General features: G+C 39.3%; 1 protein-coding gene across 1 annotated transcript in view; it reads left to right on the forward strand.

The window, feature by feature from the left end:
- Nucleotides 1–1,345: 1,345 nt before the first annotated feature.
- Nucleotides 1,346–25,296, forward strand: part of mxra8 (matrix-remodelling associated 8) — a 32,584-nt gene continuing 8,633 nt past the window's right edge. Inside the window, 5 exon segments of the mRNA NM_001122725.1 lie at nt 1,346–1,516; nt 18,480–18,503; nt 19,970–20,275; nt 22,056–22,157; nt 23,848–24,303. Coding sequence (NP_001116197.1) covers nt 1,468–1,516; nt 18,480–18,503; nt 19,970–20,275; nt 22,056–22,157; nt 23,848–24,303 — 937 coding nt within the window. The 5' untranslated portion in view covers nt 1,346–1,467.

Below are 25,296 nucleotides of genomic sequence, written 5' to 3' on the forward strand. Positions count from 1 at the left end.
AGGGCTTACAGCGTGGAACTATGGCCTGCTGCCTCAGGCTCCCCAGTATATCCAGTCCTGCTATCAGATGGAGATGAAAAAAGTTATGTGCTGCCTCCCTGTCCCCTTATATAAACTAGGGACAGGAACTAGTCACACTACCCCTGGACCAAACAATAGAAAGATTGAATCTTCTCCATGTTTGGTCCTTGTAAGGTTGATCATTGCCTACCTCCCACCCTTTGTTGTGAATTCTTTTGTTAGCAGTCAATTATACATGGGTATATCTGTGCACTGATTATGTAATTATCTTCCGTACAAGGACCAATATGGAGTAGCTTCAATTACTCTGTTTAGAGCAAGAAATAACAAAAACCATAGATTTTTCATTATAAAAACAATAGGTAAAAAGTATGTTCAGCACAAGCCCTATTCACTGCATGTTAAACAAGAGGGTATGATACCCCCTTTAAAACACACACAATCTTTGCTTTCCCTTCTCATGGTTGACTTTTTGTCTCACCTTAAACGAATTTTGCATACTTTTCCCACCCACACTTTGGCATATTTTTTGAAGCCTGGCTCTCAATAAACCAGCCCCTACCCCCACCCCATATTGTTGTTGGCACTCTGCTCTGCATCTCAGCTAGCAGCCAACTTAATATGCAATGTCCATCTCTCAGATGTGTTTGTTGTGGCAGTACCAACCAAATCCAACTGCCTAAGTGACTATGGCATAATCCAGATTGAAATAGTTACCCAGACTGCAATCTGTAATATGCAAACAACTTTTCATACACAGCAGGGCAAAACGTAATTTTAGTATGAAAAGGAAATTAGTGCTATGTGCAAATATTTGGTCAGTGTGAACTGCCGTAAGTACTACAGGGCTACAACTCATTAGTTCTGGGCTACAACTCCCAGCATCCTATAACATGCCCTTTTAGTCATTATGTGTTCCTGGGAATAGTAGTTCCCAAGAGATGGAGAGCAGAGGACTTTGCTTTTACAGCTTGATCTGTAAATATTTCTCAAGTTAATAAAGGCTCCATGTTTTTTTCTATAGCCATGAAACAAGTAAAGTGAAACCACTGAAAGCTAGCGAAGAGAAAGAGATCAAAAACAACTTGATGGGGATGGAGCTGTGTCAAGGACAGCCTCCTGCAGCTGGAACTTGTACAGACTTCAACAAAATGAATTCCATAGCAGAAGCAACACAGGGAGGGAGGAGGGAGAGGAGGAGGCTGGAAGAGTTCACAGTTGTTCTTGGGTCTCTGCTGTAAGCAATCCACAGAGCGAGGCAGAAAGTCCAGGAGACTGCAGGGCAGGTCGGGAGTTGTTTGGTAGAAGGACAAGTCAATGCCAAGAGCTACCGAAGTCACTGAATGGTGATGTCAGATTAACTCTGAGTAAGGTACCAACAAGAGCAAAGGGGCAGTTATACCACTTGGGTCTCCATCCTGCTCAGCTGTAAACAGAACTGAAGAGATGGAGATGAGGTTCAAGGTCCTGGTGTGTCACATCATCCTCCTGCAGAGTAAGGCTGAATTTATCAATTTATATATAATTTAAATAGCATGCTACCCCTTTAGCCATCACTAACATGTCTAAAGGGGATTCTTGGTGAGATTGTTTGTTGCCTTGTGGAACCTGCATAGGACAGAGATACAGGTTAGAGTGTTTCATGTTGTACATAGGAGCCAAGGTCAATATCATGCAGGGGACAAACCTTCTTTTAAACACAGGGATGTAAAACTCCAGGTGAGAGAAAATACCAAGAAAAATGTCAAGTACATATTATTCACAAAATTCTATTCCAGACATTGCTTTTATTGGCAGCTAACCCGGCAGTGATTTGATGCTGGAAAAATAAACATTTCACTTATAAAAAAGGAACTCTCAGTTTATACTACAATAATGTGTCACTGGCTGAGGGGTACAGACATGTTTCGTTGCTATTAAGCATTGCCCTGGTTACTGTAAAGAGGCATGTCCTGTTTGGAACAGCTCTTTGCAGCCATTCCTTGGGTCTACAAAGAAATCTATTTGGGTTTAACAATGACTGTTACTACAATACTTTGAATTTGATGTAGAAAAACAATATTTGTGCTTGTTCTGGTTGAGAAATACATTCTAAATCAGATCTAACTGCATTTGCGTCAGGGGGTGTCTGTTGTTCTGGTGGGGCCGGGGCACCAATGTCTTTGCAGAGTTTCTAGTTGTGTTACCTGTTGTTATCATTTTGCCATACTGTGGCTATTTTGCTGGGCTATATAACTAACTGCAGTGGCTCAGTGTAGTCACACTTATTTGCACCCCCAAAAGACAACTGATTTGTGTTTAAAGCTAGATAGCTCCAGCAAAGCCAGAATATTCCTGCAGTCTGTGATGGCTTCCTCGGGACAGAGTTAACAACTTTTTAGACAATTATTATTTATTTACAGCCAATAAGGAGGAGATCAAGCATCATTACATGATTTAAAACCCCCTTAGATATAAAGTCTGGGCACACAAGTATTTTCCACACTTGGTTGAGCTCGGGGTAGAAGCAGCGTTATGATTTTTATCATGAAAACGCAACAAAAGGATATTATTACTTGTACTGTTTTGCCAGGCAAAGGAAAGTTCTCTTTAGGCTCTTACTCAATTCTTGGTAATTCATCCCCATCAGTGCACGGAAATGTTACTCTCGTGTAAATATTATATCATGCACATGCAAACTGCCCATCAGAAAGTGCCTGTAGATTCCATTAAATTATGTAAACATTTTTATACTGGACATGCTTAGACTGTTCCAAGAATGTTTGTGGATGCCAAAAGCAAATCAGGTTGCATTTGTTCTGAAGAGTAAATTTTATAAACTGTGTCTGTTTTCAAGTGTATTTTCTTTCAGCACAACTTGCACAAACCGTCAAATAAAATTTGGTCATATTTAAATTGCAATATAGTATATTGATGAACTGTACTTTTTCCACTACTCCATGCAGCACTATTTTTGACCAATTAACTGCTACAGACTCACTCTTTAATGTTCTGCTCTCGCCCACCAATTAGGTAGTTGATCACCATCACAAAGAGGGTTTGTACCATCAGGTCCTCTGCATTAACCCTTGTCTTGCTCTCTAATGGCTGTCAGGTTTATGGGCCACGACATCATAAGCATGGAGGAGTATACATTTTAAAGGAATAGTTCAGTGTTAAAATGAAAAATAGGCTGTGCAAAATAAATAATGGTTTCAATATAGTTAGTTACACAAAAATGTCATCTATAAAGGGTGGAGCAAATGGATGTCTAACATAATAGCCAGAACTTAACTTCCTCCTTTACAGCTCTCTAAAAGTTAAAAGGCCATAATCAGTTATTGAAAGGGGGTGCATATGGGACATAACTGTTTGCTTTTGAATCTGACCTGTGTGCTAAGGATCAAAAGCAAACTAACTGAACAGTTAGGTCCTATGTGCTCCCCCCTAAAGTCACTGACTAAGAGATTATAAAGCTGAAAGGAGGAAGTAGTGTTCTGGCTATTATGTTAGACATCCACTCACTCCAGCCTTTATTGATTTCATTTTTGGCTAACTATGTTTGATTTTACACAGTTTCATTTTTACACTGAACTGTTCCTTTAAAGAGGTTGAGGGACAGCTGGTCAAGGGCACATCCCTCCTTCAGTGTAATCAGAACATGGAAAAATGGACATTGAACAACAGAAGAAGCTAAAAGTGGAGAAAGAGTAAAATAATAAACAACAAGCAATAGTAGATAAGGATAATAGAGTTGGTTCCTTGTTTTCTGTTGGACCCCTGTTGGACCCCGTCAGCCCAGGCCAATAGTGGATTAAATTTTCTGCCACACTGATTTCATCTTACTTCCATAGTTTCCTGTGGAGGGATCAGTGGGAGAGCTTCTGGTAGACATTCTAGTGATCTGTGTCTTGCACTAGGAGTGCTGCGTTCTGCAAGATCATTTCCAAGGAAGGGATCTGCCTCTGGCTCCCTACATTGGTAGGTTTTGGTGAAGCGAAGCATAGAGGGCACGGGGCCTGCTTCAAATTGTGTTGCTTAGGGTTCATTAAGTCTCTCTTAGAATGAGGTTTATGGTGAACATATATTTGCTGACCCAAATCTTGCAATGGCTAATACACAGTTTTTATATTTTTTAACAAGGGGGACTTGGATGTTATTAGAAGATTAGTAAGGGTGGCAGCTTCAGGGTATTTTTTTACTCACACAACAGCCCCCCATCGACCTCATGACACTTGCAAAAAAAAAAAAAAACGACTCCTGCTTCAGTTTAAAGTGACACTAAGAACTAACATTTAATTATAGCAACAATACATTTTGTTTAATAATGTCATTGTGCATGAGATATTCATTACAATTCTTTGGCAGAGCAAATAAATTCATCCCCCAGCCCCTGCTTCCTAAAAACAGCTGCATCAGTTTAAACAGAGCTCCCATTTTGATTAAGCATTAACTAACATAAACTGCAATAGCAGTTATTGTTAAACATTACAGGATTGTATGATTTCTCCAGACACGATACTCATAGCTAAATTGTTCCCCCTTCATCCAAGTACTCCAACTAATGGCCCTTCACAACCCCCCAGAAAATATACCATTTACTTGTTGCAAATAAAGCTGGCCATACACCTTAGAATTACAAACGTTCCCATATCTAAATATGGTCACAGGAAAGATCGTTTGTTCCCTCCGCGGATGTTCAGGGCTCAATCGTCAGATATGGAGGTAGAAAAAATAGGGATTCTACCTCTACCTGACGATTCAGCCCTAAGCGTAGATTTTTCTTGGGCGCCTTCAATGGCAAGATCAGTGGAGTAACTAATATACAGCACACCACTTAACCACTGAACCAGAAAAAACAGATGAAGAGCAATTGCTACCTGCTGCTTGTTGCTACAGGTAAGTAGACCTGGTGCAAATGTTGCAACTTTTATTACATTCCCTCACTAGTAAGCTGGTTTACTGTTTCTAACTTGTGCATACATAGAGAACACTACATCATGACCTGCAGGGCCCACCAAGTCCACCGCTGAGTCTCCCTTTCACCCCCCTCAGGGGCCCAACTGAGCCACCCTAACCCCCGCAGGGTCCCCAAGCCGATGTCCTCCCCTGAGTGCATATAAGTTTAACGCGCCAGGGGAGGAACTGCCGGCTGGGGGAGTGCTGGCAAGGGTCGGGTCTGGGCCTCTGGGACACAGGGAAAAAACCTAGTGGGCCCCGGCGGCCCAGGCCCGACCCTTGCCAGCGCTCCCCCGGAAAATAGAAGAAAATAGAAATATTCTCTCTGGGTCTTTGAAATGTAGGGGGCGCTCAAGGTTCCCAGAACATCCACAAGGCCAGTTAAGGGAGAGACTGGAGTTTCATGGACCAGAGAGAACCTTATGGGCAAGGATAAATGCAGAAATCCAAACCACAAGAGAAGCAAAAAAAAAAAAATGGAAGGCTGGGAGAGGATAGGTACAGACCACAAGCCAGCAACTAATAGAAGTTGTTCCAGAACAAGGAGCTACAGCTGCAATCTAGAAGACCTAGAAACAGAACCATGGTAAGAACAAAACCATGACAAGGATACACAATTAAAGACCACACCCAAGGACATGCAGAATGAGACCTATTACTAGTAATCAGGGCTGCCACCAGGGGGGTGCAAAATATAACTGAGATGGAGAAGCACATAAAACAGTAGCTTGTACTTGATCCCAACTAACATATAATTAATCCTTGTTGGAGGCAAACCAATTCTATTGGGTTTACTTAATGTTTATATAATTTTTTAGTAGACTTTAGGTATAGAGATATAAATTATATCATTATCTGGAAAACCCCCATTCTGGATAACAGATTCCATACCTGTATGTGATTTACCAGTACATAATTAAGCATTATTTTGTGTACACCGTTCATATAGATTTGGTTATTTACCCGTTTTACTCAACATTAGATTGAGCAATCCCGGGTCAGAGCATATTGCAGACTGAGCCTAACAGGTTAGATTTATGGGGGGTTTTACAAAATGACTTCCAGATGCAGGCAGAATAAGAGAGCTGTAATGTGACTTTGTTTGCGATGGGGACATCTTTTCTTTTTGAAACTAATATATTTACTGTACACAAAGAAATGACTTCCATCTATCTGGTGTAACAATGTTGAAGGGAAAATATACTAATGTATACTAAATAATTTACACCAATATAACCATCAGGGGTCTACTGTTGCCTTGACTATAATTTCCCTGTAAATAAATTTGTTTGCTGCTAATACTACACTAAGCTTCAACTTCAGGTTGTCCAAATATTTGTGTCTGGGGTGTTGACCATACAGTTTGCAGCTGAACAACATTACTAATTCTGTCCAGTAGATTCTTAGTTTGGTTCTTAGTACCAGATCTTGTTAAGAAGGGGTATACGGTATTTATAAGTGTAACAGTCCATCATTCTCTATTTGTTTCTGTGGAATTATTTGTAGTATATTTATTAATAAGTGAAGTTTCACTTTCACCCATTACTAAATACTCTTTTAGAAATCCGATAGAAAGTGATAACATTTCCCCATGGGCTGATTCTGGAAGCTTTGTCACAATCTGTTATATATAACTATAATCTATACTGACTCTAAACTTTCTAGCTTTCTAGGTATTGTGCTCCACATAAAAACAAAAACGATATTAAACTTTATTAAAATGTTAGCACTATCCCAAATAGCAAGAAATAAGACACTGTACACCCCTTTTCCAGTCTCAGTCTATAAGGCTTGTGCTGAGCATACTTTTTGCCTATTGTTTTATTTAAGAAATATCTGTGGATTCTTTTATTTCTGGCACTAAACACAAATATAAAGCCAGTAGTGCTTCCCATCACACCCTGAGCCCACAGAACTTCAAAGGAGCTGATAAAACTAATTACCAGTCCACTGAGAAGCCCCTGATAATGAGCTGCCCAAAGGCTACTGTTTAGAGAAGGGAGGGGTTTGATTGTTCAAAGGTAGATGGGGGCTCTGACCATACTGCTCTATTTAAAGGTTGGCTAAGTTCAGTGTAAATAGCACAACTTTCAAATTCATTCTTTATAATGGCAAACACAATAGGAAAATATGGATTTTTTAATTAAAACAATAATACTTTGGGAATTTTAACAAAATACTTTTTTAGGTGTTTACTGTCCCTTTAAAAATTCATAGTACATTCAGTGTCTTTTTGGGAAAGCACTAACCTATCCCTTTTTTGTAGCCAATACTTTTTCAAGGCTAGTGAAGTCTTGTTTATGCTGACATGACATATATTCTAGTCATTTGTCAGATTAGTGTTTTGCCTTTTTCATATAGGTGCTAAATTGTAAAGGTGCTTAGCCTAGGGAAGAAACATAAATATTATGTTTACTTACTAAGCGCTTCATTGTGGTGTAATGCAGAAAGTAGGCAGCTGTTACCCTGCTGAGGAGGTAGCCTATAATTATTCAAAGCTGGCATCATCAACCTACCATATAACATTTATATCTGCATTTAACCTAAACATGTCTTGCTGTATGATCTGATTTGAAGTTTCTTACCTGCTAAGCAAACTTGATGCTTGTTGGGGATGAAAGCACTCTAAGCAAAGCCCCATCCCTATAAATCTGTATCTTGCATTGAAGCACATGATAAATAATGGAGGTGTAGAATACTCACTATCACTGTGAAGGGTTGCTACCTTTGCCAGTGGCTAAACCTGAACCAAGGGTGTGGGGCAGATGGCATTGGGGATGGGGCAGCATTGTTGGAGGTGGGCATGATGACATCAGGGGCAGGCAAATGTTGGGTGGGGTTTTGACACTGGGGCGGAGTTATTGCATCACTTAGATGCCCGGTTTTCTTAGTGTTTTTAACCAGACAGAAAGTTTTGAACTGGACAACTGTTTAAAAAACTGGGACGTCCTATGCAAAACCTAATATCTTTATTTTGCCTGATAAGTAAATCAAATCCTTTAATTAAAAGTATGAGATCTATTATACAGAAACCAGTTATCCAAAAAGCTCTGAAATCAGCAATTTTAATTAAGAAAAACAATTCCACAGAAATTAACTGTCCTCGATGATAACTAAGCCATGTTGATCGAAAAAAATCACGGTGAGAATCTTAATATATAGGTTTTTCATTTATTAGCCAGATTATTGTTTGGGTTTCACAAGGCTGAAAACTGAACAAACAGTTGAGACCTGAACAGGCCTAAGGAAAACCGTACTGTTTGAGTCAAAAATGCACAGGCAGCAACCCTAGCGATGGAAGATGTGAATGTGCAGCACAACCTGCTGGGAGATACCACTTTCAGGGGTCAGGCATCATGGGCATGTGCAGTAATTTTTCCAGATGGAGAAAAATAAGAAAGCGTGACTTTTGCCAGACCTACAATTTTCCCTGGACTGCATATTTAGCAAAGCCAAAAACACAATTTGTTCATGATCACTAAAGATGTTGGTACTCACTCTCTTACACACATACATGCAAACTCAAGCAGATGCACCTGGGGGTAAACCACTGATTATCAAAAGGGCAATTTTTAGAAGTAAAGATTGAAATTTTCTTTCTATACCAGTATAGAAGCTTTGCATGGAAAAGAATATTAGAACTGAATGTATTAGAGTAAAATAAGAATAAAGTTCCTGATATTTTGTTCCCGTTCTGAGTTTTGGCAAGGTCGGAGTTAATATTTTTCTGATTATCTTCTTATTTCAGTTACTGTAATATTTCAGCTTGTTGGGCAGTTACAATGATGTATAGACGCAGTGTTTGAGCTGCATAAAATGTTTGTGTCCACGCTGTGTATGTTATGTAAACATGATAATCTGTGATTTAATCTTATTATTATTATTAATCTTATTATTATTACAGTCAGTCCTAAAACAACGTGCTTTATTGCTTATGATAATCTCAACAGAATTTTTATAGCTTGCAGGTTTACTAATGAATTAACTAATTCTTAGTGAAAATGATATATTTGTTGGCACAACCAATTTTCCTGAACTGATTTATGACCTAGTTCATACAATATATGAATATGCCTGGCTGTGCACTTCACAAGTGACTTCTAACTTCTAACAGACCCAAGTTAATTAAAAGAGAGATCCATGTGCGCCCTAGGGAGTAGCATGAATTCATCTGCTTTTAGTAGAGCTGGCACTCTACCATTATCGTGTAAAATACAGGTATGGAATCTATTAATTCTAAAGCTTGGGACCTTGGCTTTTCCAGATAAGGGTTCTTATTTGTATCACAAGTCTTTTACAAAAACTTAAAAGCTGCTGTAACCCCTATTTGGCTGTGAAAACAGGCAGCACCAGCTAGATTGGCTTTAGAGCATGGGGTACATAGGACTCTACACACCAGATGGGCTTTCACTATGTGGAAATATCCTTGGGGTGTAGTGCAACTACAACTCACATGAGCTGTGTGCAAAGAAAGAATGGGTGCCAGAAGGTTCTTTGTTATAAATCAGAACTTAACTTATTTATTCTCCACAACAAATGATCCACAGGGTTATAGCAATACTCACACAGAGGAGGTATGAGATAATTGCACAGAAGGTAGAAAAATATGGTGTCCACTGGTTTACCCCACCTCAGCTGAGGGTGGAGAAGGTAAGGACCACCAACCAGCACAGCCTCCCTATGGGGGGTAGCCTGGCCAAGTATTTTTATCCTCAGGGTGTCCCTTAGCAGTCAAGAATCCCTCACAGCCAACTATGGATCAGGGATAGAAACTGACCTCATACCTTGTCTTAACTGTGGTCCTACTCTAAGGCAACAGTGCCTGTAGGGAGGAATACTTCCAGCTAATCTCTCCTGGTTGGAGCCAGAAACTGCTCTTTCTAACCAAACTCACTATCTCACTTTCCTAGAAAGTGTTTCTATAGATATTATCCTAATACTTACTAATTCTCATTCACAGGGTCCCTATTCCCTGACTTCACTAGAGCTAGACGTAGCCTCTAGGGTAGATAGCTTTACCGGGGCCCTGTTGATCCCACGCTCAGTGGAACTTCCACCTGGGTCAACAGATGCAGCCAAAGAGAAAGACCCACCCCTTTACCCAACACTATATTAGAGTGCAAAGGGTCTACCTATAAAACAATAAGGCACAAAGGCACAAATGCTAATGGCACAATAGATACATGGGCCTCCGCCTAGTAACAGGAAAAAGAATGAAATGGTATGGTTTAAAACCAAAGGGGCATATTAACCCTATGGGTCCCTACATTGCTTATAGGCAGAAAGCCTAAAGGAACATACAGACAACTATAATAATGTTTTATTCATACTACCAATTCCAGTCTAATTGCCATCTCAGTCTACTTGCATACCAGTCCTGGTCCTGTCAATATTTGTGATCCTTCTGTAGTGGTCATTGTGTATAGCTGAAATAATAAGGGCCAGTTCTAGGAAGGGACAGGTGGCCTGGGCATCCAGCCTTGCCTTGAAACTCTTCTATAAGTGCATATTAAATATACATTGTGCAATATTTAGCAGATATTTAAATATAGAGAAGAGAAGTCTAAGCGGTGGCCTTCCAGCGTTTGGTAAAATACATCTCCCAGCATTGCACTACAGTTAAATATGGTAATTATTGGCATTTTAGTTCTTTATGAAAGCAGAATAAGGACAGTTCTTGTCTTTTATTGTTCCTGTGGTCAGAACTTGGCAAAATGCAGAATATCTGACTACACTGGAAACAAAGGATAAGAGTGGGCGAGTGACTGTCACTGAGGATAAGAGAAGTCATAAAATGAGCATAGATGAATGTAACAGACTCATTTCCAAAATTCTGACATTTGCAGTTTGAGTGGAGGCTTGAATTAAATGTTAGAGGAAGCACAGCTAAATATAATAATACAATCATATTCATAAATGCTCAGTTTAAGGAAAAGGGTGTGTGGAGAAACATGGGGATGAAAATTGTGAATATTACAAAATATGTGGGTAAATATGTGGGTAAATTATGTTTTTGTTTTACAGAGGAGTCTAGTTCTTCAGTTTATGAGCAGCTGCTTGGTTGCAGACATATCACTCAGTAGAGGAGGAGTGACTGCCACATTTGGAAGATGCTTTGTTTGTAAGCAATTCCATTTGAAACCTCAGACTCATTTTATTTACAAAAAACATTTCATACCCATGTGATACTGGCTACTGACTTGGCCACTATAGTCCATGCTGAAACCTTATTGTCCCATGTATGGAACAAAATGTTGGACTGCCCAACTAATATCAGATTAGTGATAGAATTAAAATTTCCACTAGGTTGAAGTGACCTTATTTAGCCCTCTACATAAGATCCACTCATCTGGCAATCTCACCAATCACCCAGATCATTCTGTGTATAGGCAGCTTTATTTTTTGTACTGTATTATTTTAAGCTAATGGGAAAAAATAGCTTGTGGCCAGAACTACTGGATAACTGTTAATACAAAAAATAATATATGACTATTTGCTAGAAATTTCAAACTAAGCATATCCACCATTTTAATGATATTCACTGTAAAAAAAGGTAAACAAAGCCTTTGTATGTATACTATTTTGTACTTTAAGAACAGAATTGGGAAACTGGCAAATGCCAGTATGATACTGTTTTAGTGCTCCAAGGCTGGACTTGGGCTTTACATTAAGCTTTAAAGATGCTGAGGTATGGTTCCCATGGAGGAATTTAGGGATGGAACTCCAGAGTTAAAAATACTGGGCAACAGGTATAAGGTAGGGGTAGACCGCAGGAGAAGTAGGTGGTCTGAGAAGGCGTTAGCACTGTAAAGAATGGAGAAGACATCCAGGAATGTATGGAGTCAAAGGTAAAGATGCCATGAGGTGGGGCAGAGTGAATTCCATTTTTAGAATAGGATTTGGTTAGTTAGTTTTCTTCTCTCATTGCCTGGCTGAGAGAGGGCGGATACAAATGTATTTCTGAACTCTGCATCAGTTTGCACCTGCCTCTTTCTTATCGAAATTCTATGTTACAAAGCCATTGGCAAATATGTAGTGGGAGATGAAGTATTCTTTTCTTTGTGCTTTTGACAGGAAGAAAGTAAAGAAATTAAGCTTCTCAATGACAAATAATATGATTTTGGTGTTTTTATTTTAAAGTGCCTCAAGGGTATGTATGTAGAATTTAGAAAGAAAGGAACAGGATAATGAATACTCAGGAGTTCAGCAAATGTGACATAACTAGGTGCTGACAAGACATGAAAAATAAATGAAATGTTATTGATATTACAGTATTTACTCAGCATTTCACATATTTTGATAATCGTGTCTCTTTAAAACTTTATTAACCTTTAGTACCCTATTAATGAACCAAAGCCCACGCTCTAATGTCTGCTAAACACCTACTGCTAGAAACCCACATCCATCTACAGATTCATAACACCGTGTGATAAATAATTTAAATTGGGAACAGATGGTAGCTGAAAGCTAAAGGTTGCGTGTTAATAAACTCTATTTTCTGCTCAGCCTTTGGTTTCGCAATAAAGCTCAAAAATTCCTTTCACCCACTTGTCATCCTAGGAAATATTCAATGAATTCAGGGATCATGTGAGTTCTGTTTTCGATTTACCTGTTTTAGTCATAATATTAGGGGGACTGTGCTCCATAAAGTATATAAAAGAATTGGAAATGGAAGTTTTTCTAAATGAACCATGTATATTGCATTGCCTTCTGTTTTGTCTGATGCATAAACTAACATGCTGTAAATTAGAACTGGAATTATCCTCATGGATACAACCTGTCATCTAATTAATAATACTTAGATTTATTTCACAATGAGTTATATACATTGAATGCCGTCACATAATTCTGAAACTAATTTACCGTATATACTCGAGTATAAGCCGATCCAAGTATAAGCCGAGGTACCTAATTTTACCTAAAAAACTGGAAAAACTTATCGACTCAAGTATAAGCCTAGGGTGGGAAATGCAGCCGCTACTGCTAAGTTTCAACAATCAAATTATTTAATAAAAGGACACAAGGTATGGGCTGAAAAATGAGGCGCATCCAACATAAGATAACCATATGCAAGGTTGGACAGGTTAATATCTCATTTAAGTTTACATTCAGACCTAAGAGATATGTTATGATAATACATGCAGCTGTTAGCACCACAACATGAACTGTAATACCTATGCCCAATTGGAACTGCATTGCAGAACTGCATAGGAGACAGTATAGGCAGCAATATCACCATGCATCCTTGTCCAACCGGCGCATCAAATACAATAATTTCATTCTATTCTTATAAATTTTGAGCCATCTCCAGTATCCTATATCCAAGCCTTGTGGCTTTCACACTCACACCAAAGTTGCAATATATATATATATTATACCTGGAAGAGGCCATGATGGTGAACCACTGACAAAGTGCATGAAAACTATAACGAAGTTAACTGCAGATTGGGCGATATATTGTATGTTGCTGCCTTAAGCTGGCCATACACGTGGCGATCTGACGATGTTTCGTGCGACCATCGGTCGCACGAAACATCGTCAGATCCGCCACACACCGTCAGGGCTGAAACAGCAGATAAGGAGGTAGAAACAATAGGATTTCTACCTCCTTCTGCCGATTCAGCCCTGACGGCAGATTTTGGTCAGGCGCCTTCTATGGCGCCCGATCAAAATTTTCTAACCTGGCCGATCGGCGAGTCGTCCGATATCAGCAGCTTCCTGCGATATGGGTCGACTTGCCGACATGCCATACACGCACCGAATATCGAATATAGTTTCGGTGTGTGTATGGCCAGCTTTAGTCCTACCGGCGCTGATGACAATAAGTTCTGCATTCTGTCCCCGTGCATCCTGTCCATCCCATGGTCACGGCGCACGCACCCCCACGTGCGCCCGCCACCACACAAACTTGCCGTGCATCCTGTCCATCCCTATAGTAGCGATGCGCGACTACCCCCACCCGTGCGCCGCACCAGCAAACAAATCCGCCGCCCAACAAGCACACACACTCGGCGCGGGCATGTGTGTGCGCGCCATGTGTGTGTGCTTGTTGGGCGGCGCACGGGGGGGGGGACAGGATGCTCGTAGAGTTTGTTTGCTGGGGCGGCACACGGGGGGGGGAGGGGTAGTCGCGCGTCCTCCTGAGCGAAGCACACAAATGGGCGGGGGGTGATGCGGGACGGGGGGTGTTGTACGCGCTTCCTCCTGAGTGAAGCACAAACGTCCACGGGGGGTGCAAACGTACGGCAACGGGGGGCCGGGAAAGGGTCTGCGCGCGAGCGTATACTTCCGTATATATTCGAATATAAGCCGAGGGTGCCTTTTTCAGCACATTATTGGTGTAACACATTTGTATTGAGAGAACTTAACAAAGAATGTCTTAAAAGCATGTTAGGAAAACTTCTCCTTGGCATTTCTGGTTAAGCAGCATCCTGTGACAGATGAACTATACTGAACATCCTGTTTGAGAAATCTGATGTTTGAGACATCTGTGCATATATGTAAAAAAGAGACCAATTAGAGGAAAGCAGAGAGAACCAACCCACCTCAGAAAAATCACTGAAAATGACTTTGCACCCCCTGTAACTTACATTAGGCCTTTCAAGAGAAACACCAATATATGGTTATCAACAATACATAAATATGTCCCTTCAGAAATGATTACAGAACTGTGTGTATTTTCCGCTACATTTTCGTTCATTTCGGCAACTTTTTCGTACTTTGCAACAAAATGTGCAACAATTTGTGCGTCAAAATCGTATTTGTTGCAATGACTACGAAAGTTTTGAAATTCATTCAAGCTTCAGTATCGTGACTTTCTTTTGGGCAGGTTGGAGCTGCAGAGTGCCATTGAGTCCTTTGGAAAGCTTCCCACATCATGCATTGAAGTGTCAAAGTCAGACAGGGTTTCGCGCCGTTTACGATTATTGGGTTACAAACATTTTGTGACTATCGGATCACCATACGTAAACGATCATTTCAATACGAAAATTTTGGAACTTTTGGATCATAAGTACGAAATTTTCGTATTCAAACCTTTTTCGATCATCGGAAATTATTGGATTTCGTAATTCATATTCGTACATTAGTGAATCGGCCCTTGTGTCTACTAAAGAATTATTGAAACATTAAATAACCAATAGGATTGTTTTGCCCCCAATTAGGATTAATTATATCTTATTTAGAGTCCAGATCATTTTTAAAGGTGGGAATTAAAATTGAGTCTATGGGAGATTGCCTTCCTGTAATTCGGAGCTTTCTGGAAATGGGTTTTTGGATAATGGATATCATACCTGTACATATATCAGGGACACTAGTCTGTATTAATGTACTCCTTGGACTTGTATACATCAAGAATCAACAAGCTTCCGTACTCAAGGATAATGTCACAATTTTTTAAAAAATAAATCCCTGTTGTATTGTCAGGAAAAACCACTGCAGTAAGAATAGCTGAAACTGATGCACACTGCTACCAGTCTGTAATGGTCATGAAATGTGTACTGAATAAGGAAGATGTTGAGGTTCTCCTTTAATCCTTGCTTCCCGTGGGTTTGCCTGGGAAAAAGCATGTAGGGAACTGATAGTAGTGGGCCAGGCTTCTGTCCTTCTGTATGAAGTGTAGTCTGACAGAAAAAACTGGCACAGAATAAAAGAAGTCTGAAAGCTCTGAAACTTTTCATTGTTAGTGATGACATGTGAAACCCTACTATCTTTTCCTTACATCAGTGCACCACAAAACTAGCTGCAATCTGCCTGTACTTTGTGTAGCTGCCTTCTAGACAAGACCACCCAAATAAATCGGTCAGGACTTATACTGTATCTACAGGCATCTACAGGCATCTACAGTTAAAATGTTGGAGCTAATCATACTCTTACCTCAAGGTGAAATTGAAAATACAGGGTTGAACTGTTTCCCTCTGGACTGTTTCTGACTTTCAGGCAGAATATAAAAATTCCTGCTTTGCCGGTGATTTATAGCTCCATCAATTTTCTCACCAGCATCAATCCTTTATAGGAAAAACCTTATTTCCTTTAGCTCACATTTCCACATTATTAGGGTTCAGAGCAGCTGCTTTATGGATGTGATTGATGTTGGCATTTAACAAATTTAAGTCATTGTGAGGTTCAGTTTTCTTATGGAAACATAGAGGGGCACCCCACACAAAAATATTCACTGCGAGCACTTTTATTCAATATCTATGTTCATAAAACTAGTAAACTTACCAATGTTGTTGTCAGACACACATAAGACACAAGAGTACAAATAAGGTTACCCATCAGTGTGAAAACATAATAATGATTTCATGCTAAAAAAAAAAATCTGAATTACAGGAAGCTGTCTCCCATAGATTCCATTTTAATCAAATATTCAAAATGTTAAACATATTTCCTTTTTTTCACTGTAATTATAAAACAGTACATTGTATTTGATCCCAACTAAGATATAATTAATCCTTACTGGAGGCAAAACAGTCCTTTTGGGGTTATTTAATGTTTAAATGATTTTAGTAGACTTGGGGCTCATACAAAAGAGCGTTTCACCCTCCAGATAACAGGGTGTATTGACTTTGAAGAAGGTGTTTATTATATTGTTGTATATAAAAGACTTCTTTTGAATGATGCCCATCCTCTGTGTCGCAGAAATCAGTATATGGCAAATTAGGCCTAGTCATGCAATGCTCAAGGATTCATACTCTCTTAATTGCCTCTGGATCAAAGGATTTGTTTCCCTTTTATTACGCAAATGATAGCTTGCAATTATAATAATCAAGCATTGGCATGTATTTGATTTACCTTAAACTCTATTAGAAGATTAAACATATAATGAACAAAAACCTACAGTATTATTTGAAGACTTTTGATGGGACTGTTTAGGATCACACAGCCATTTAAAGGTGTGCCTCTAAAGCACTCCATATTCCTTTTAATGAAAGTTAATGTTAGGTGCATTTATTTTGAATGTTTTCAGGGGATACAGTCAGCTTGAAATGTGGGAAATCCGCAAAGGATATGGGGGATGGGGGGGGTTGGTGATGTTTGCCATATGTACATTATTATGCATTTTATGGATATGGTTTGATGGGAAATATGAAACCAAAAATGTAGGGCAACCAAAGTATTTTATAAAAACGTCAGACTAAATAAACATGTCCCTAAACCTTTTAATGGGCTGGATGCCACACAAGATCATTCCCACTGCAAGCCCAGCACTCATGTCTGCTATACTGTGTTCTAACATAGAATGGCTTTGATACTGGATGTTTATTTTTAAAGGCCTGTTTCCATAGTGTAATTATAGTCCAGTGTCTTTACTGTCTTTAATCTAGCCCCATAGCGATTTTTGAAAAGAACACCAGAAAGGCTATAATAACATGTTATTTGCTACAGAAAATGATGCTGCTATTTACAAATTGTTAGCTCTCTGTCCAGAGACACATACACAAGTCAGAACATCAGTACCTTTATTCTCATTTATAAAAGCATAGGTATAAATGAAGCAATTGCTAAACTGTTTGTTAGTGATGTGTGAATCTGTCCCGTTTCGCTTCGCGAAAATGCAAAGCATCAAAAAAACAAACAAACAATTTTTGTTGCGCGCGACAATACGTTTGAAGCACAAAAAATCTTTTGACCAGAGAGACAATTCTTTTGACGAGAGAGACAATTCTTTTTGGCGCAAGACAATTCTTTTGAGGAGAGACAATTCTTTTTGACGTGTGACTATACTTTTGATGGGAGACGACTCTTTTGACTCTCACAACATTTCTTACGACAATTCTTTCGATGTGGGGGCGACAAATATTAACACTGATTATCTCAGGTGTTCAAATACTTATGTGCAGCAGTGCAATACAAATACATTCTTTAAAAATCATACAATGTGATTTCCTGAATTTTTTTTTTTAAATGCTGTCTCTCATAGGGGGAATGCACCTACAACGTGATTCCTCACTGTATTTATGGTTGACCATCAATAGACACTGTAGTGGTTATTGTCTAACATGGCAGTAATATTTTAAATGTAATATTGGTAGTAGATAGTAACGTAAAATGTGCTAAGGCAGTATGTTTTTACATTTGCAAGAGTTCTTGCTCACCTAATGCCTTGGCAGCTGAAGCCACTAGATAGGGCAACTCAGTGCATACTGTATATGTATGAATGCTGTTTGTCTGTGAAAAATGTTTTGCGTTCATTTGTCCAGCCAATGCTGCACCTTGACACATAGTAAGCTTTGCCTGTTTGCTTCTCAGTGGTATCCATAGCCTTCCTGTAATCTTGGGCCTGAGTTTACTGAATTGAGAAACTTGCCATCCATAATGCAATATAGCTTAAATCCTTCAGCTAATATAGTGTGACTCAAACCAACTACTCCAGAAACACTGGTCCCTCTAAGAACTGCTACTGTTATTCTCAGAAAGACATCCCTTTAATTTGTCAGGTGACTTTAAGTTGGGCCATTACAGTTTAATAGGAGATTAATTATTCTGCCATTTCTCATGTATATTTTTTCTTGTTTCAGGTACCACTGTATATCTGTATTCAGGTAAGTCTTTAAATAACCATAATGAACATTTAGCAGCTTGGGGTAAGAATTAAAATCTCTGATAAGTACAGTTGTACTTGCTCCCCAGATTTTTATCATGGCTCCATTGTCACTAAAATATATGCCTTAAATCTCTGTGGTTCTGTTGTCCTTTGTTAAGGTGGCCATACACGGACCGATTTTTTACTTACAAACGACCGATTCCCGAACGATCCGATGCTATCGTTAAGTTATCGTATAGTTGGTGGTGTACGAACGATCGTCGGCCCACTAAACGAGCCGACATTATCGTCCCCAAAATCGATCGGCCAGGTTTAAAAATTTTGGTCGTTTAACGATAAAATCTGCCAGTTGGTGTGAGTGTCAGACATTTGTCTTTCAACGATTATTCTCTGCGCATGTCACGATTGCCAGCAACGACATCGATCGTACGTAGATGTACGATCGTAGGTATTTTACGATAATGATGCGACAAAATCTTTCCCGAATTATCGTTGCCCGTGGATGGCATATCGTATGGGAACTCGATCGCCATACGATCGTTTGTCGATATAATCGTTCATCGCACAACGAGCGAAATCGCCTCGTGTATGGCCACCTTTAGTCACTTACTGGATTACTGGATTCCCATAATCATAAATGTCTGTGAGTGATCCCTCCCAAGCCATCCAACCATGGGGACAGTATTGCATTGGTATATTTATAAGGGTTTCCCCAGTTCACTTCTATCTGCACTAGTTTGCTAAATGTGGAGATGGCTTTAAAATATATATAAATATGTATATGTCTTTACACTCAGGTCTTTCCAGTGAATAGTCTTTAATTAGTTTGATGTTTTAGTTGGCACTAAACAGTACATTTAAATAATTTTTGCTTTTTTTTTAGCTGTTTTTTCTAAAAAAAATATATCCCATGAAAATTCTGGTAATGTAATTAGAATATTGTTTCTCCCCCATAATGAATCAGGTCTAGTGTTAGATATATGGCCAATGCAAAAAAAAAAATCCTTGGTAACCTATAATAATGATAATTTCTGATAATGCATTGAAACTTGTCTAGAAGAATTTGAATATTCCTTTTGGTGCATTTTTTTGAGTCAGCTATAACCCTCAATGTTATAGTCACTGACTGGGAGTTCTAAAAGTAAAAAAATAATGATATTACGAAGGAGTAATGATATAGTCATAAGGACAGATGCGGTGCACTTAGGTAACATGCCTTATGGTTCTCTATCTCAGCAGCATCCCTGGTTATCCTAAAAAGTTCTACAGTAGTTCATGTTGTATAAAGCTATGTATCTGCAACTGCTCACCTGTTCTAAGCCTGCTTCTTTCTTTAAGAAGGAGAGTGGAAAACAGATGCAGATAACTCCCATTTAGAGGATAGATTCACTTTTCTGAGCTATATAGTTGCTACCACTATAAAGGAAACTAATGAATGTCATTTTTCTTTGTGTAATCCTACAGTACCTGCTAGCCAACAAAACCCAGAGAGTGTTGTGGTGTCAGTGACTAATATCAGCGCTCAAGTTGGAGAGCAAGGTTTCCTTACATGTGAGAGTCACCGAATGGTTTGGACACAGGACAACCTAATGGACAGGCAACGTGTTGTTCATTGGGACCTGTATAGCAGTCAAGGGGTTTACCGTGGAGAGCGTCTTCTCGATATGTTTTCTGCGGGTGAGCAGCGCATCTACAAAGACTACAATCAGAGGAGAATATCAGTTTCAGAGAGAGCTTTCCAAGATGGCAATTTCTCACTGGTGATCAAAGGTAAGATACACAGTGATTAAATAAGCCAATTGTTGAATTATCAGCAAAAATGATTTGATGTCAAAAGGCCAACAAAAATTCTATAAAATCATGATAGAGCAGAGTAAAATATGGATGTGTAACCCTTACCACATTCCTGTAGAATCAGATCACACTCTCTTTTCTTGGCTGTAATTTATTTGTAGCCCAGCAGACCTGACCCCTCTTTGCATGAAAGATACGGGAAACTGGGATTTACAGTGCAGTGCCTCTACCTAGTGGGCACTGAGGAGCACACCTCTGTGGAATTCCACTAGGAAATAAACTTTACAATAACTTTACAATAAACTTTACAATGCAAACACAATATAAACCCTGCACTGGGGCACAGTCTTTTAAATGCCCAAGTCCCACACTCCACTCCGGATGGACAAATGCAGATTGTTTATTTGTAGCTCTAGCATGCGTAAAGCTCTGTTTAAAGCATGCTTGCTTTTATTTTAGTCTACAAGTAAGCATGCCCTGTTTAGATGAAAAAGGTAAAAGACAGTTAAAAGGGTAATTTACAACAGCGGGAGCACTTAGAGGTCAATTCACTAAGGTACGAATCTGAAATACGAAATCCAATCATTTCTGATGATCGAAAATGTCATGAAAATTTCGTATCACAACGATCCTAAACAGCACGAAACCCCTTCCGATCATTTCTGATGATCGAAAATGTCCCAAAAATTATTTTCGTTTCAATACGAAAATTTCGTACATACGATTCGAAAGTTCCGAAATTTTCGTATTGAAACGAATGTTTACATATTGGCGATCCGAAAGTCACAAAAATTTGTAACCAATCGTACATGGATAAATGGGCCGCATAGTGTTTATTCAACAAGACTTGCACCCCAGATAAGAAATCCAGTGCTCTGTGTAAAACGCAGAGCCAGGAAATGCAGCCCAGTCCTTGCCTTACCATCTGCCTTTGAGCATGTGGTTAGTACAGTGCCCCAATGCGGGCTGTCTCATCTCACACATTGACTTGTACTTGCAAATAATGCACTAATGGCAGATAGGGGGCAGGAGGGAAGGACACCTATGGACCTCCCCACACCCATCAATTATGAATCTAGCACAGCCTAACGCAGGCCGTACTAGAACCAAACAACAGTTTGCAGGTCTGTGCACTCTAATATTTGCATAATGCCCCACACAGTGGGCAAAGTGCAAAAAAAGACTGATTGATGCCGTTTTTTGCACTTTGCACACTGTGTGGGGAATTGTGAATGACCCCCATTTTGGTACCCCTTTATTTATATAATTATATGATAAGGCGAAACGACTTAAGGATATAGTATATTAATTCAGCTTGTTTGTAGTGGTTGAGCTCCATGTCATACTGCTCCATGGCAGTTACCCCATTCACAAACTCCTAATTACACCATTGTTACTGACAGTATAAGGTAGGGGTCCTCAACCTTTTTTACCTGTGAACAACATTTAAATATAAAAAGTTGTGAGCAACACAAGCATGAAAAATGTTCCTAGGGGGTGACCAATGAGGGCTGTGATTGGTAATTTGGCAGCCCAATATGGACTGGCAGATGACAGGAGGCTCTTTTTGACAGTACACATGGTCTTTATACCTTCCAAACTTGCCGCCAAGTCAGAAATTAAAAAATAACATTAACCCTATGGGTCCCTACATCTGTATTAGCACTTGAAAGTACAAGCTCTATATTACTGTTTTGAGGATACACTTCTGTTGAGGATATATTTCTAATACTGTTAAAATGTTTGTTTTTTTAAGATCTTTCAATGATTGATCAAGGGCTGTATTCCTGCAATCTCCATCACCACTACTGCCACCTGGATGAGACTGTACGAGTTCAGCTAAATGTTACCAAGTCAGGTGAGATATAATACCCAAAAATCAGGCTAACCTCAACGTGATGCCTTGAAGGCACAGCAAAGTGTATAAGTGTAGTACAAACCTTCTGATTCCCTCTTTACAGCTCTCGAGTTCTCTATATTGTTACTCTAGCATGATTATATGCCCAGTGCAGATAGTCCTTGTCAGCTTGAGTCAAAACCCCAGCAAAGCAAATCTGAATATTCATTGCCTAACATTCATATGCAAGTGCAGTGTCGGATCTTTATATGTCCTGTAATCACCATTTGAATCCTTAACGTCGAGAGGTGTTGTGGCATAGACAGAGGGAGGATGGGGCAAGGGCAGGATGTAGGCAGAAGGTTATGACATGGGAGGAGGTGGGACACTAAACACATGCATGTGCAAATTTACTATATAATTGGTTTTAGAGTGATTTATAATAGATTTTCAGTGTTTCAGCTAGATGCATTCTGAAAGTGGAACTCTGTCCAATTTTTTATTGGATAGCAAATGAAAATGTAATTCTAAGCAGATTTTAATTTAACTGTAAACTGTAAATGCAACTAGAAGCAGTATTTGCAGTGAAATGTAGGAAATGGATTACTGGTTTTGTGAGACCCAGCTTACCTCCAGCCACACAATTTCAACAGTCTGGACCAGCATTACAGATAACTAAGAGAGTCAAACACTGCTTCCTATAGCGACCACATTTACCATTAACTGTACAAATCCATTGGAAATATTTAAAAAATGGATGGATCTCTAGACTTTCCTGTACTGTGTGTTTAACGTCAAGATGCCAGAAAGCCAAAAGCAGATGCCAGTCAGAAATAAAAGAGCTAATTAAATTCATATGTTGCTTTGCACATTTCATACCAATCTGCTTAGCGTTATAAGGCAGACCCTGCCCTTTTGGCTACATATTCACAGCCAGAGTCCATGGAAAGAAGCACCTGCACATCCAGTTCAAGCAATACTTGCTCCATTTCTCTTCCCATTACATAGCTGTAAATAAAGAAGAAATGCATGTAATACTGAGTCTTCCCAATCCCATAATATCTTTAGAAGAGCCAATATATTATCGGTAGCTTAAATAAAGTCCATATCTAATGGCATACTATTGGTTTGATTATATTTATGCTAAGTTCAAATAAAATGGGTTATTTATAAAGTGCAGGGCAGAGTGCAAAGCGCAAAAAAACAGACCTACAAAATTTTTTGCATGTTTGCACCCTGCTCAGCACTTTGCTCACACGTAATGGGCAAATAAACACTTGGCAGCATGATAGCAACTTTTTGCATAAGTATAGCAAATTTAATTCTGAAAGAACAGAAAGATACTGCTTTACTGTATTTACTTTAAGATCATTTTAAAATCAATAAATATTTGGCTAACCGTTACCTGCACAAATTGTGTGAATATTGGTATTCTGTGTACAAGTAACACTTGTAACTGTAAAACTAAAATTACTGTCACTTTTCCAACCTGAGGAGTTCACTCAGAAAATGACATTTTTACTTAAGATTTATAACAACTGCTGGATCACTGTAAGTGTGCTGACACTAGGAACTGTGGTAATGACAGCATATCACAGGAATTGCATAAGGGTGAATAATGAGGGGGTGATTCATCTCATACATTTGGTACATATTATTATTATCTCAGGCTGTGCTGATGATTCTATTTTGTCCTGGTTTTACTATTCAGAACGGAAAGTAAAGATGTACTGGGATGGTGAGAAGGTTGTCATTGTGGCTTTAATTCATTCCACGGTGCTTCTTCCCTGCGAGAACCGTGATCACATGTGGACCGACAGACACCGTGAAGAGGACCAACAAGTAGTTCACTGGGATCGGCAAGCTCCAGGGATCCCTCATGACCGTGCTGACCGTCTCATTGACATGTACGCATCAGGGGAGAGACGAGCTTATGGGTCACTCTTTCTCAGGAGAAAGATGAATGTGTCCAGTTTAGCCTTTTCACAGGGAGACTTTTCACTTTTTATTCCATATTTAACCCGTGGAGATGAGGGCACCTACTCATGTCATCTTCACCATCATTACTGTGGTCTCCATGAACGCAGGATCTTCTATCTCTCTGTGTCTGATCGTCCCAAGGTAGAAGAACCAAGCAAAACAAATTCGGACTCTGCTCCAGCTATAGGTAATGTAGTACAGGTACATTATATAATATATAATACAGGTGTATTTCTTTGATTTGCACACAAAGTATATCCTAACAAACGACTGGGTGCATTTAAAGTGATACAGACATGGTCATGAGAATCATCAGAAACATGTCATTATTACTAGAAAAGAAGAAACATGAACTTCTATGTGTATACTCTTCTTTTTGTATACAAGTCCCCCCAAGCCATCCGCAGCCCAAAAGTAGCTGCGGCTATGAAGGGGAACATGTGCTGCAAATCTGCCTCCTTCAGTCATGCTTTGATGGGGTAGTGCAATCCTACCATAAGCTGGGGTACCAATAAAAACAGTACTGTAAACTACTGAAGGATCCACCACCTTCAGCCAGACATGACTGACATAACTGGCTCTCCACAGAAAAGACCCGTCAGTCATGTTGGAAGGCTGCAGTAAGTACTACTGTTCTGGGGGAGGGGACCTTTAAACAAAAAATATTTTGTCTCTAATTTTCTAGTGATATCGGCATATCTGTATGGATTTGGCCTAGGGTACAAGTACTGTAGGCATCATTTATAGTTAAGTTACATAGTTAAGTTGGGTTAAAAAAAGACCAAAGTCCATCAAGTTCAACCCTTCCAAGTAAACCCAGCACACACCTACACCTATCCTGACCTATCTATCCACTCACATAAATAAACTATATACACCAACATCAATACTAATTGTCAATTTTAGTATCCCAATAGCCTTGAATATTATGCTTTTCAAGAAATCATCCAAACCACTCATTCTTCCCTCCCCCCCTCTCCCCCAGAATGACCGTATAGAGCTATGTAATACACAATTAACACAAAATCTTCCCCACTGAGTATGTTTTAACACCGTTAACACTAACTCCCATCTACAAACTGCAATTTTAAGTGTTAGTCCTTTATCCTACTACACATCCTCTAAGAATTCCTTTAATAAGCTTAAATGGATATTTCAGTACAACAAGCTGTTTACTTAC

This window comes from Xenopus tropicalis, chromosome 7 (assembly GCF_000004195.4).
Source record: "Xenopus tropicalis strain Nigerian chromosome 7, UCB_Xtro_10.0, whole genome shotgun sequence".
Taxonomy (NCBI): Eukaryota; Metazoa; Chordata; class Amphibia; order Anura; family Pipidae; genus Xenopus; species Xenopus tropicalis.